Source organism: Bos indicus, chromosome 17 (genome assembly GCF_029378745.1).
Source record: "Bos indicus isolate NIAB-ARS_2022 breed Sahiwal x Tharparkar chromosome 17, NIAB-ARS_B.indTharparkar_mat_pri_1.0, whole genome shotgun sequence".
NCBI lineage: Eukaryota > Metazoa > Chordata > Mammalia > Artiodactyla > Bovidae > Bos > Bos indicus.
Window position 1 is genome coordinate 54,137,707 of NC_091776.1, and position 14,256 is coordinate 54,151,962.

A 14,256-nucleotide genomic window follows, 5' to 3' on the forward strand; every position below is an offset into this window, starting at 1 on the left:
CATCGTTAGCTAGATCTAGTCCCTTGAATCTATTGGTTACCTCTACTGTGAATTCATATGGATTTAAGGCTGGCCTAGTGTTTTTCCCAGCTTTCTTTAGTTTAAGCCTGAATTTGCTGTGAGAAGCTGATGATCTGAGCCACAGTCAGCTCCAGGTCTTGTTTTGCTGACTGTATGCAGCTTCTCCTACATCTTTGTCTACAAAGAATGTAATCAATTTGATTTTGGTATTGACCATTTGGTGGTATCCATGTGTAAAGTTGTCTTTCGTGTTGTTGAAAAAAATATTTGCTATGACTTGTGCATTCTCTTGGCAGAATTCAGTTAACCTTTGCCCTGCTTCATTTTGTTCTCCAAGGCCAAGCTTGCCTGTCACTCCAGGTTTATCTTGACTTCCTACTTTTACATTCCAATCCCTGATGATGAATAGAATATCTTTTTTAGGTGTTAGTTCTAGAAGATCTTCCAGGCCTTCATAGAGCTGATCAACTTCAGTTTCTTCAGCATCGGTGGTAGGGGCAGAGACTTGAATTACTGTGATATTGAATGGCTTGCCTTGGAAACAAACAGAGATCATTCTGTCATTTTTGATGTTGCACCTAAGTACCATATTTTTGACTCTTTTGTCGACTATATGGGCTACTCCATTTCTTCTATGGGATTCTTGCCCACAGTAGTAGATATAACGGTCATCCGAATTAAATTCACCCGTTCCCGTCAATTTTAGTTCACTGATTCCTAGGACGTCGATGTGTATTCTTACTGTCTCCTGCTTGACCACATCCAATTTTCCTTGATTCATGGACCTAACATTCCAGGTTCCTATACAGTACTGTTCTTTGCAGCATTGGATTTTACTTTCATCAGCAGACACATCCACAACTGAGTGTTATATCTGCCTTGGCCTAGCCTCTTCATTCATTCTGGGTCTATTGGTAATTCTTCTCCATTCTTCCCCAGTAGCATATTGGATACCTTCACACCCAAGGGACTCATCTTTTGGTGTCATATCTTTTTGGCTTTTTATACAGTTCATGAGGTTCTCATGGCAAGTATACTGGGATGGTTTGCCATTCCCTTCTCCAGTGGATCACTTTTTGTCAGAACTCTCTGCTAAGATCTGCCCATCTGAGTGGCCCTGCATAGCATGGCTTATAGATTCAGAGTTAGGCAAGCCTCTCTGCCATGACAAGGCAGTAATCTGTGAAGGGGATATGTGTATATATATGTGTGTGTGTGTGTGTATATAGCATACTCATACTAAATATAAAACTTGTGATAGCAGGTGGTAGGGCAAAGGAGAAGTTAACCTGATATTGAAAATTTAGCTCAGTCAGTAAAATCTAAAAAATACATAATTTCAGAAAATAATAGAAAGTTGATTGTCTCATTTTACATTCTTATTTAATGCTTAATTAGGCATCTATCATTTCTCGTAAAAAAGAAGCCAAAGCTGAGGAACTTCAAGAAGCAAAGGAAAAGTTAGCCAACCTAGAGAGAGAAGTGTCAGTGAAGACAAGTCAGACCCGTGAATATGACGGCACTGAAGTTTTGAAGGGAGATGAGGTAAGTTGAGATATCTAATGGGACGAGAATATGGTTATTGCTTTTGTTTGAAACCATTAATGTTTTTTACTTTTTAGCTTGTCAGTAATGGGATATTCATCATGTTGATGTTTGGTAGAAACCAACACAATTCTGTAAAGCATTTATCCTTCAACTAAAAAATAATTTTAAAAAAGAAAGATAAAAAAATAGGAAGTTCATTTATTTTATGAAACTTATTTATTTAAAACTGAAAACTCTGCAACTTCCCTGGTGATCCAGTGGTTAAGACTCCATGCTCACAATGCAGAGGGCGCAGGTTCAGTCTCTGGTCAGGGATCCCACATGTGCAACTAAAGATCCTGCATGCTGCAATGAAGATTCTGCATGCCGCAGCTAAGACCTAATGCAGCCAAATAAATAAAATAAAAATAAATATTTTTTAAAAATAAGAATAAAACTGAAAGCTCTTTTCAGTAATACTGAGATATGCTTGATATATAATGACAGAGATTTTAGTGATTTTATGAAATAATGTTCCAAATTTTCACTTTTTAAGTGGATTTATATTGGATTTATTATAAATATTAGGTTATAAAAGTGAAACCAAATGAGTAGGAACTGTCAGGTAAGCAAATATTCATATTTTTTGATAAATATAATTCCATAAAGAGCTGAGAAAGTATTACTAAGTTGCTTCATCAATAATGTGTACTTGGCCTGTGGGACTGGCATCATTAAAATGACTTCATTTAAAAATGCTTACAAATTTAAAAAATATAATTATGTCTTACATTGCTGTCTCTTTACATTTGGAACAATGATTTGGCAGCTCTTATTTTACTTATCCTTCTGTCAGACTCATGAAATGAGTAGGACAAGTAATATTGTCATTTATAGATGGTGGAAGTTAAGCATCAAAAATATAAACCCCATCTCCTTTTTATGAAGTTATCTCAAGAAAGAGTAAATAAATGAAGCAAAATATCTTGCCTTCAGCTCAGTGCTTTTTTTTTTCTTTTAGCAAAACAAGTGATAGGTCATATTTTAATTCATAAACATTGCATCTCTTTACCACCTCTAACAGCTTTTTTATGTTATATTAGCTACTGCTGCTAAGTCACTTCAGTCGTGTCCAACTCTGTGCGACCCCATAGACGGCAGCCCACTAGGCTCTTCTGTCCCTGGGATTCTCCAGGCAAGAATACTGGAGTGGGTTGCCATTTCCTTCTCCAATGCATGAAAGTGAAAAGTGAAAGTAAAGTCACTCAGTCATGTCCAGCTCTTAGCGACCCCATGGACTTCAGCCTACCAGGCTCCTCCATCCATGGGATTTTCCAGGCAAGAGTACTGGAGCGGGTTGCCATTGCCTTCTCTGATATTAGCTACTAGTTCTCAGCAAAAGCTACTTTGAAAAGCTGCTCTGGTCCAGACCTCATTTTTGGCTTTGAAAAGTTATTGAATTCATACTGTTACAAATTGGCAGTGAATCTTCACTATGCCAAACACAAATGAATTGTTTGCATAGCACCACTTTCCTCTGGGGCTTTTGATTGTAGCTTCTCTATATGCCTTCTAGTTTATTGGGGAGGTAGAATTCATAAATCAACACCTGATTGAAAAACTTCTTTGGATTTTAACATCCACTTCCAGGGGAATTCCCTGGCAGTTCAGTGTTTAGGACTGAAGGCTTTCATTGCAGGGGGCATGGGTTCAATCTCTGGTCGGGTAACTGAAGACTGCCTGCTGAGTAGTGAAGCAAAAAAAAAAAAAAGACATTAACTTACAGATTGCTTTAAGAAATGGGAGTGTTTTACACCTAAAACAGCTGGAAAAAGAACTTAAAAACCCCAAAATTAGCAGAAGGAAAGAAATCATAAAGATCAGAGCAGAAATAAATGAAAAAGAAATGAAAGAAACAATAATAAAGATTAATAAAACTAAAATCTGGCTCTTTGAGAAGATAAAATTGGCAAACCTTTAGCCAGACTCATCAAGGAAAAAAGAGAGAGAAGAATCAAATCAACAAAATTAGAAAAGAAAAAGGAGAGGTTACAACAGACAGTGCAGAAATACAAAGGATGATAAGAGACTGTTATGAACAACTATATGGCAATAAAATGGATAACCTGGAAGAAATGGACAGATTCTTAGAAAAGTTCAATTTTCCAAGACTGAACCAGGAAGAAATAGAAATTATGAACAACCCAATTACAAGCACTGAAATAAAAACTGTAATCAGAAATCTCCCAAAAAACAGCCCAGGACCAGATGGCTTCACAGGTGAATTCTGTCAAGCATTTAGATTAGAACTAATGCCTATCCTTCTAAATCTCTTTCAAAAAATTGCAGAGGAAGGAACACTTCCAAACTCATTCTACACAGCCACCATCACCCCAATACCAAAACCAGACAAAGACAACACTAAAAAAGAAAACTACAGGCCAATATCACTGATGAACATATATGCAAAAATCCTCAACAAAATTCTAGCAAACATAATTCAACAACATATTAAAAAGTTCATACACCATGATCAAGTTGGGTTTATTCCAGGGATGCAAGAAATCTTCAATATTTGCAAATCAATCAATGTGCTACACCATATTAACAAACTGAAAGATAAAAACTATGTGATAATCTCAATGGATGCAGAAAAGGCCTTTGACAAAATTCAGCACCCATTTATGATTAAAACTCTTCAAAAAATGGGCATAGAAGTACCATTTACTCAACATAGAAAAGGCCATATATGATAAGCCCACAGCAAACATAATTCTCAATTGTGAAGAACTGAAAGCATTCCTCCTAAGATCAGGAACAAAACAAGGGTGTCTACTCTCACGACTATAATTCAACATAGTTTTGGAAGTCCTAGTTACAGCAATCAGAGAAGAAAAAGAAATAAAAGGAATCTATATCAGAAAAGAAGAAGTAAAGCTCTCACTGTTTACAGATGACATGATACAGATGACAAGAAAACCCTAAAGATACTATCAGAAAATTACTAGAGCTAATCAATGAGTTTAGCAAATTCACAGGACACAAAATCAATACACAGAAGTCACTTGCAGGCCACTTAATTCCATTATAGTCCTTTTTATATTGACTATTTTATTAGATACATGTTATTTCTTTCCTTTTCCCTTTTTTAGTCAATATTGTGTATCAGAATGGTGAGATGATCTGTAAAATCTAAACTGCATGCTCTGGAAACATTTTTTTCAGATGCATTTGGTTTAAAAGGGTAGGTCTCTGAACACTTCCAGAATCCAAAAGGCCAAAAGTTATTGTAAATCCATTTGTTTTCCTTTCATGTGGGCAATAATGTCAAATGTGCTATGCAGCCAGGTAACATTTTAGATAAACTTGATTGACTTTTAATAAAAACTGTTACAATGCACACTGATTGTATATAAAAACCTTATATATGACAAATTAAATTTAAGAAAAAGGAAAAAAAAAAAAAAAAGTCACTTGCATTCCTATATACTAACAATGAAAAATCAGAAAGAGAAATTAAGGAATCAGTCCTATTCACCATTGCAACAAAAAGAATAAAATATCTAGGAATAAGCCTACCTAAGGAGACAAAAGAACTGTATACAGAAAATTATAAGACACCCATGAAAGAAATCAAAGATGACATAAACAGATGGAGAGAGATTCCATGTTTCTGAGTAGAAAGAATCAATATTGTAAAAATGACTGTACTACCAAATGCAGTCTACAGATTCATTGTGAACTCTATCAAATTACCAAAGGCATTTTTCACAGAGGTAGAACAAAAAATTTCACAATTCACATGGAAGCACAAAAGACCCCTAATAGCCAAAGCAGTCTTGAGAAAGAAGAATGGAGCTAGAGGAATCAACCTTCCGGACTTCACATTATCCTGCAAAGCTACAGTCATCAAGACAGTATGGTACTGGCACAAAAACAGAACAATATAGACTAATGAAACAACATAGAAAGCCCAGAAATAAAGCCATGCACCTATGCTGCTGCTGCTGCTAAGTCACCTCAGTCATATCTGACTCTGTGCAACCCCGTAGACGGCAGCCCACCAGGCTCCCCCATCCCTGGGATTCTCCAGGCAAGAACACTGGAGTGGGTTGCCATTTCCTTCTCCAATGTGTGAAAGTGAAGTCACTCAGTCGTATCTGACTCTTTGCAACCCCATGGACTGCAGCCTACCAGGCTCCTCCGTCAATGGGATTTTCCAGGCAAGAGTACTGGAGTGAGTTGCCATTGCCTTCTCCACATGTACCTATGGGTACCTTATTTTTGACAAAGGAGGCAAGAATATACAATGGGGCAAAGACAGCCTCTTCAATAAGTGGTGCTGGAAAAACTGGACAGCTACATGTAAAAGAATGAAATTAGAACACTTCCTAACACCATACACAAAGATAAACCCAAAATGGATTAAAGACCTAAATGTAAGACCAGAAACTATAAAACTCTTAGAGGAAAACATAGGCAGAACACTCGATGACATAAATCAAACCAAGATCCTCTATGACCCACTTCCTAGAATGATGGAAATAAAAACAAAAGTAAACAAGCAGGACCTGATTAAACCTAAAAGCTTTTGCACAACAAAGCAAACTATAAGCAAAGTGAAAAGACAAGTGAAGTGAAAAGACAACCCTCAGAATGGGAGAAAATAATAGCAAATGAAACAACTGACAAAAGATTAATTTCTAAAATATACAAGCAGCTGATACAACTCAATACCAGAAAAACAACCCAATCAAAAAGTGGGCAAAAGATCTGAACAGACATTTCTCCGAAGAAGACATAGATGGCTAACAAACAGATGAAAAGATGCTCAACATTGCTCATTATTAGAGAAATACGAATCAAAACTACAGTGAGATATCACCTCACACCGGTCAGAATGGCCATCTTCGAAAAGTCTACAAGCAATAAATGCTGGAGAGGGTGTGGAGAAAAGGGAACCCTCTCGCACTGTTGGTGGGAATGTAAATTGATACAGCCTCTATGGAAGACAGTATGGAGATTCCTTTAAAAAGTAGGAACAAACCACCATATGACCCAGCAATCCAACTCCTAGGCATATACCCTGAGGAAACCAAAACTGAAAAAGACACATGTACCCCAGTGTTCATTGCAGCACTATTTACAATAGCTAGAACATGGAATAAACGTAGATGTCCATCAACAGATGAATGGATAAAGAAATTGTGGTACATGTACACAATTGAATATTACTCAACCATAAAAAGTACCCATTTGAGTCAGTTCTAATGAGGTGGATAAATCTAGAGCCTGTTACACAGAGTGAAGTAAGTCAGAAAGAGAAAGATAAATATTGTATATCAATGCATATATATGGAATCTTAGAAAGATGGTACCAAAGAGTTTATTTGCAGGGCAACAATGGAGAAACAGACATAGAGAACAGACTTATGGACGTGGGGAGAGGAGAGGAGAGGGTAAGATGCATGGAGAGAGTAACATGGAAACTTACATTACCATATGTAAAATAAATAGCCAATGGGAATTTGCTGCATGTCTCAGGAAACTCAGAGGCTCTGTATCAACCTAGAGGGGTGACTAGGGATGGAGAGGGAGATGGGAGAGAGGGGATATATGTATACCTATAGCTGATTCATGTTGAGGTTTGACAGAAAACAACAAAATTCTGAAAAGTAGTTATCCTTCAATTAAAAAAAAACCCAAACCAAGAAAAAAAAGAAATGGGAGTATTTTAAATGATACTTGGAAGCCAACAGAGTGTGCTTCATGATATCCTTGCTATCCAGGAAATAAAGATTAATTATGCAGCAACTTTGCTTTATAAGAGAACAGTCTATCTCCTAGCATTTTTATCTTTTCTTAGGAAAATACTGCCTGTTTGACAAATACCAATTGCGATGGCCATATTTGGCACTGAATAGTGGTTATAACTCAGTATTAAATATTCCCTCTATGCAAATGTGATGGAAAAGAACCTCGTGCCAAGCTATTAGCTTTTATCTTTGACAAATTATAGTGAATAGGAAAAGTATCTGATGACAGAAAAGAGCACATTTTTTAAGGGGAAAAAGATAATTTTGGATATGGATAAGGTCAACTTAATTTTTAAACAATGTTTGGTCAGAAACTAGAACAAATCAAGTAAATCATTTGGCAGTTACCTAAAAGAACAGAAGGTATTGGGGAACATTAAGCATAATTTTATTAAGAACAAATCTTGGTAGACCAATTTTGTTTTCTACTCTGATAAAGTGGTAGACCATATGGACAAAAGGGAGGAAGTTTGTTCTACTTAAAATTATATAATACAGCTGGACTTCACTGAGGTTTCATTTGGTATCACATGGTAATTGCCAAAAAATCATGTTCTTTGCCACCCATCTGTTAACACAGTTGGTGAGAGGGTATCAAGAAATGGTAGCATGGTGTTCAAAAAGAATATTGTGCCCAGAGTCACAAATAGAAGAATGAGGAAAGGTAGGGCTAACATTTATTGAGCAACTTTTATGTAAGGCTCTGTGCTAGATGATTTGCAAACATATATTTCCCTTCTTCTTGAGAGAGAGATTACTATTATTTCCATTTTTACAACTAGTTGAAACTCAGGAAAATTATAGATTTACACAACTAATAAGTGGCCACGCAGGATCTAGGTCTCTCTCACATGTTCCTGTTGACCTTAAGCAAATCACTTCTCCATTTATAAAATAATGGATGTCCAAGCTTCTGAGAAACTCAAAGGCTAAGTCAACATGTAACATCTGGCATCCAAAAGTGATCATTCCTCTGGGACCCATGTTGGTGCACCTGGAAGAGGCAGGGTGGCAGACTAGTTAAGTCATGGTCTCTATAACTTGGTCTGAGTGCACATCCTGGCTTTCTCAGCCTACTTACTAGCTGGGTGACCTTGGCCAGCTTCCTTAATGCTTAGAGAGAGTAAGTAACTTGCCTGAAGTCACACAGTGAGTTGCAGAGCAAGGATTTGAATCCAAATCTGAATGCCTCTGCAGCTGTGCTCCAAAATGAATACTGAACTATTCTTCAAGGTACTATTAGAATGAGTTAATTTTAAAATTCATATTTGACTCTGAATAGGACCACATTGTACACAGTCATTAACTGGAAACAATAGTTTGCTAGAAACTGTATGACAGCCATTTATTTGGAAATAAACCTTCATTCCTTGATTGTCCATATGTAGTTGTTTGACTAATCTTTTCTTGGAAAAATTGAGGAATGTGACTGTGTTAGGATGAATGTAACAAATATTATACATATAGTAATTTATATTCCTTTGTCATTTTTTTCTTTAGAGATCATTTAGAGTTCATTTTTAAAATTCAGTATCAAAGTGTGTATTTTGATGCTTCCTACTGCCATTAAAGTCAATATTCCAGATGTTACATTTTGTCTAAGAATTTTAGCTCTTCTAATTGCAGATGACAAGTGCTACAGGCATTTGTTCTTTACTAGATTTTTCATTTGTGTTCCTTTGATTTTTCTTATTAAAAAAGATGGGGACCTCCCTGCCCGTCCAGTGGATGAGACTCTGTGCTCCCAATGCAGGGGGCCTGGGTTCAATCCCTAGTCAGGCAACTTGATCCTGAGTGCTGCATCTAAGACCTGGAGCAGCCAAATAAATAAATATTTTTTAAAAAACAGGTGAAGAGCCTAAAAACACTTGTTTTTTTCCTGATACTTTGGTTAACAGTTTATTTTCAATGATTTACTTGGCAATATATAGGGGTAAGCACAGCAAAATCTTATTCTGCCAGACTTCTGACATAGGTAGGAATTTCTTGCACAGTTGGAAGTATCTTCTTAGTGATAGAGATTTTCTTGCCAGTCTAGTCTATCTTGATTTCTTTCTCTTCAAACAAGTGTTTGGTAGGTGATAAAGAGGTTAAGTTTAGAGACTACAGTTTCTAACATAGCTGAAAATTGATAATAATAATGAGTCTCTAACTCTCCTTTATATTTTGAAGTTTTCTGTACTGGATTTAAGTACATAAAGTACATACATAAGTACATAAAGTAGAAGTCTCACTAAATGATATTCTCAAAGAATTTTGATTGCTTTCATCTCTGAGAGAAGTCACCCCCAAAATGCCATGGAACTTTGCCCTTGATCCTAACCTGCTTATTATTCTCATCAGTAATTTAAATTAATAATGTTTATTATGTAATTGAATGTGCCAGACACTATATTAGGTTTATTATGTACATTATCTCATTTATTCCACTGAACAACTCTATGAGATAGGTATGATTATTATTCCTAGTTTTTACAGATAAGGAAACCAGCACACAGAGAACTTAGGCTAACTTATCTAAGGTCATATTGCTAGTAAGTTTTGGCACCATGATTTGAATTGAGGTAGGTCGCACAGAGTCAGACATGACTGAAGCGACTTAGCATGCATGCATGCATTGGAGAAGGAAATGGCAATCCACTCTAATATTCTTGCCTGGAGAATCCCAGGGACCAGGGAGCCTGGTGGGCTGTTGTCTATGGGGTCACACAGAGTTGGACACAACTGAAATGACTTAGCAGCAGCAGCAGTCTAGCTCCACAAACCTTAATAATTTTCACATGGCAGAAAGCTAGAAGGAACAGTCAGTCTGAGACAGGTGATAGCATTATAATTCAAAATCATCTTGGTAGTTAGGAGCCTTGTACTTAAGCAAACAAAATGCCATTAATGGGATTATAAATAATAATAATGTAGAATCTGAGTTTTATCTGCAGCTCAAAAATTATCCATTAGTTGTTGTTGCAGCCTGTATGGGAAGGGAGTTTAGGGGAGAATGAATACATGTATATGTATGACTGAGTCTCTTTGCTGTCCACCTGAAACTCACAATACTGTTAATCAGCTGTGCGTGTATGCTCAGTCGCTTCAGTTGTGTTCAACTCTTTGTGACCCTATGGACTGTAGCTGTTAATTAGCTATGCTGCTGCTGCAGCTGCTAAGTTGCTTCAGTCATGTCCGACTCTGTGGGACCCCAGAGATGGCAGCCCACCAGGCTCCCCTATCCCTGGGATTCTCCAGGCAAGAACACTGGAGTGGGTTGCCATTTCCTGCTCCAATGCATGAACATGAAAAGTGAAAGTGAAGTTGCTCAGTCATGTCTGACTCTTCGAGACCCCATGGACTGCAGCCTACCAGGCTCCTCTGCCCATGGGATTTTCCAGGCAAGAATACTGGAGTGGGGTGCCATTGCCTTCTCCTGTTAATCAGCTATACTCCAATATAAAATAAAAAGTTTAAAAAAATCATCCAGTTGTAATGCAGCTTTAAAAAGACAAAATGCTGAGAATTGCCCGACAGTCCAGTGGTTAGGACTCAGTACTGTCACTGCCAGGGCCCCAGATTCAATCACTGGTAGGGAAACTAAAATCCCATAAGCTACCTAGCTTGGCCAAGAAAAAAATTTTTTAAATTATACTCTGTTAATAAAAATGTAATATCCCATTTATGTGAAATTATGCTTAGAATATTATTTTACATTTTTGGCATCATGTTTTAAGAAAGACATAAAAACAAGCCAGAGTCCAGATGAAGGTGACCAAAACAAATGAAAAGTCTGGAAACATTCATGTAAAGAATTCATTATGAATTAGCTGAGAACAAAAAGCTAGGATTATGGAAGGATCTGCAGAAAAGAGTTAAAACAGTGGACCTGAATCTGCTATTTTTAGAAAAACTTGCTTGCAAGATTGGCCCTTGGCTGGCATCTAGGAAGTTGGATTTTAGAAGAATTCCCACCATTCCTTGATAAGAGTGGCTCACGTGCCTAAACTATATGTACAAAGAGTGTGGTTTATGTTGAACACCTGCTTTCCTTCTTGGAGTCTGGAATTTTGGTATGGGCTAGGCAGAATATGCCTACGTGATCAGCCCCCAGTAAAAACTCTGGGCTCTGAGTCTCTAATGAGCTTCCCTGGTTGGCAGCATTTCACACGTGTTGTTTTACCTCTTTGTTGGAGGAATTAAGGGAGAAGACTCTTGGAAGCTTGCCCCTGGTTTCCTCCTGACTTCACCCCATGTGCCTTTTCCTTTTGCTGGTTTTGCTTTGTACCATTTCACTGTAATAAAGCACGGCCAAGAGCATGGTTTTATGCAGAGTCCTGTGAATTCTCCTGGCATATCATTGAACCTGGGGGTTATCTTGGGGACCCCTGATTCAGATGGATTAGTATTACTCTTGTTTTGGGATGGAATGTTCTTGCTAGATCTATTAAATCCATCTAGTCTAATGGGTCATTTAAGGCCAGTGTTTCCTTATTAAATTTCTGTCTAGATGATCTGTCCATTGATGTAGGTGGGTGATAAAGTCCCCTACTATTATCATGTTACTGTCAGTTTCTCCTTTCATGTTTGTTAATATTAGCTTTGTATATTTAGGTTCTCCTGTCTTGGATGCCTCTATGACTGTTGTATCTCCTTGTTGGAGTGATCCCTTTATCATTATGTAATGTCCTTTTTCTTTGTTTTAAAGTCTATTTTGTCTGATATTAATGTTGCTACCTCAACTTTCCTTTTGTTTCTATTTGCATTGAATACCTTTTTCCATCTTCAGATCAAGTTGAATTCAACAACATAGTGTACATCATACACCATGATCAAGTATGATTTATTCCAGGGTATATAAAATAATAATAATAAAATAATATTTTGAAAATCAGATTGTGCAACTAATATCTGGATACATTTTCATGAAATGAAAAGCAAACAGCATACATAAAGCAGAAGTCCCCATTGATTACCTTCTACCTCCAGTCCTCAGACTCTTTGTCAGAGAGAAACCACTGCTACTAATTTTGTAAACCCTTTTAGTCCTTTCTTTGGAGAGAGACACAGATTGGATAATACTGCTTTGTGGGTTTTTTAAAATGTGAATGGTATTGTACTGTGTGTGTTGTGTGACTTACTTTTAATAACATGTGTCAGAAATTTTTCCACGTAAGTAAATGAAGAGGCTTTTCTCTAGAGGTTTAGAAAATCAGCTCTGGAGGCAGAACACCTGGGTGCAGAACTCAGCTTTGCCACCTCTCAGCTGTTCAACCTAACAGCTAATGTCAGTAGTTACCTAACTGCTCTGTGCCTCAGTTTCTTTATCTGTAAAGTGGGGACAATAATAGTGCCCACCTTGTATGGTGGCTGTGAGGGCTAAATGATTTAATATAACTAAGCAGTATACAATAGTGGCTGGCTTATAGGAAGTACTTCATAAATACAAACTACAGTTATAATAATTATTGTCATGTACAAAATTTAATTGCTATGTTGTTTTCTATAGAATGTACAATTTTTTTATTCCAACCAAGAGTGTACAAAAGGATCTGTTTCCTCTGTTATTTAAAACAGCACTTGATCCTCATTCTTTTGATTTTTTTGTCATTCTGACAGTATTATGTTTTAATTTTCGTTTCTCTTAAGATTGAACAGCTGTCCACATACATGTTTGGTCATTTATATTTCTGCTGTCATTTGCCCTTTTATTGTCTTTCTTCATTTTTTTCTAATGGAGTGAATGTTTTTTATCTCTTTATCATATTTTTACCTGGATTTTAGTTGTTAATCTGGATAATTGTTCTAGTCTGTCATTTATCTCTGAACTTTGTATATGCTGTCTTTTGTCACACTGAGGGTTTCCTCTCCTTTTTTCCAAACAGTTTTATTGGTATATAATTTATGATAAAGTACAAATTGTTGCTGTTGTTCCACTCTATGATAACTTCATATATTGGAACAGAATTTTAGTAATAAATGACCTTGGTTTTCCATAGTTTGAGGTACTATAAAAATGTTTACATAGAATTATCTTGCTTTATGCAAAATTCAGTGTCAGAGGAGATTTAAAAAGTGTTAGAGCAGAGTATAATAGTAAATGTTCATAATTATGAATCTGAGTTGTCAATAAAAGGTTGATGTGATCAGTACGATTTTAAGATAACAAAGCTGGAATAGCATCTCTCCCAGTAATCATACCATGTTATTATTTTCCCAGCTCACACCCCACAACCCTGAAACATTCCCATACCACTCTGTTCACATGTGTTCCAAGATGTGCATGCTCAGTCACTCAAGTTATGTTCAACTCTTTGCAGCCTCATGGACTGTAGCCCTCCAGGCTCCTCTGTACATGGGATTCTCCAGGCCAGAATACTGGAGTGGGTTGCAATGTCCTCCTCCACATGGTCTTTCCAACCCAGGGATTGAACTCATGTCTCCTGCATTGACATGCCAACTGTTTACCACTGAGCCACCTGCAAAGCCTGTGTTCTAAGATACAGCTCATTTAAGATCACTTGTTAAATTTCTGCCTCCCCTAAGAAACCAGTAAGCTCCATTATGGCAGGGCCATATCTCTTTTTCGCCACCATTTACTTAATAGCTGGCATGTAATAAACACTTGGTAAATGTGTAGAAAACCTGAATAGAAGTGTATAATCTAATCTACATACAGATTTTTTCATTAGAAAATTGATAATATTTTAAAATGTTACGGCACTTCAATTGATAACAAAAATTATTTTTATAAAGTCTTCATCCTAACCATAGTTGTTTATTATATGAAGTTATTTTTAAATACCTGATCAAAAACCTAAATTTGCCATTTAATACAGTAGTCCTCAGTCACTTCTTTTGTTAAATATGATCTTTACCCTTTCACGGGCAATAATCTGAGCTTGGTGAC

At 36.8% G+C, this 14,256-nt stretch overlaps 1 protein-coding gene across 3 annotated transcripts in view; it reads left to right on the forward strand.

Annotated features, from left to right (window-relative positions):
• The window catches only part of IFT81 (intraflagellar transport 81), a 222,572-nt gene that overhangs the window by 154,819 nt on the left and 53,497 nt on the right, over positions 1-14,256 (forward strand). For all 3 annotated transcript variants that reach the window (XM_070769526.1, XM_019977956.2, XM_019977957.2), the window contains one exon: positions 1,420-1,566. In XM_070769526.1, the coding sequence (XP_070625627.1) occupies positions 1,420-1,566 (147 nt within the window). The remainder of the gene's footprint in view (positions 1-1,419; positions 1,567-14,256) is intronic.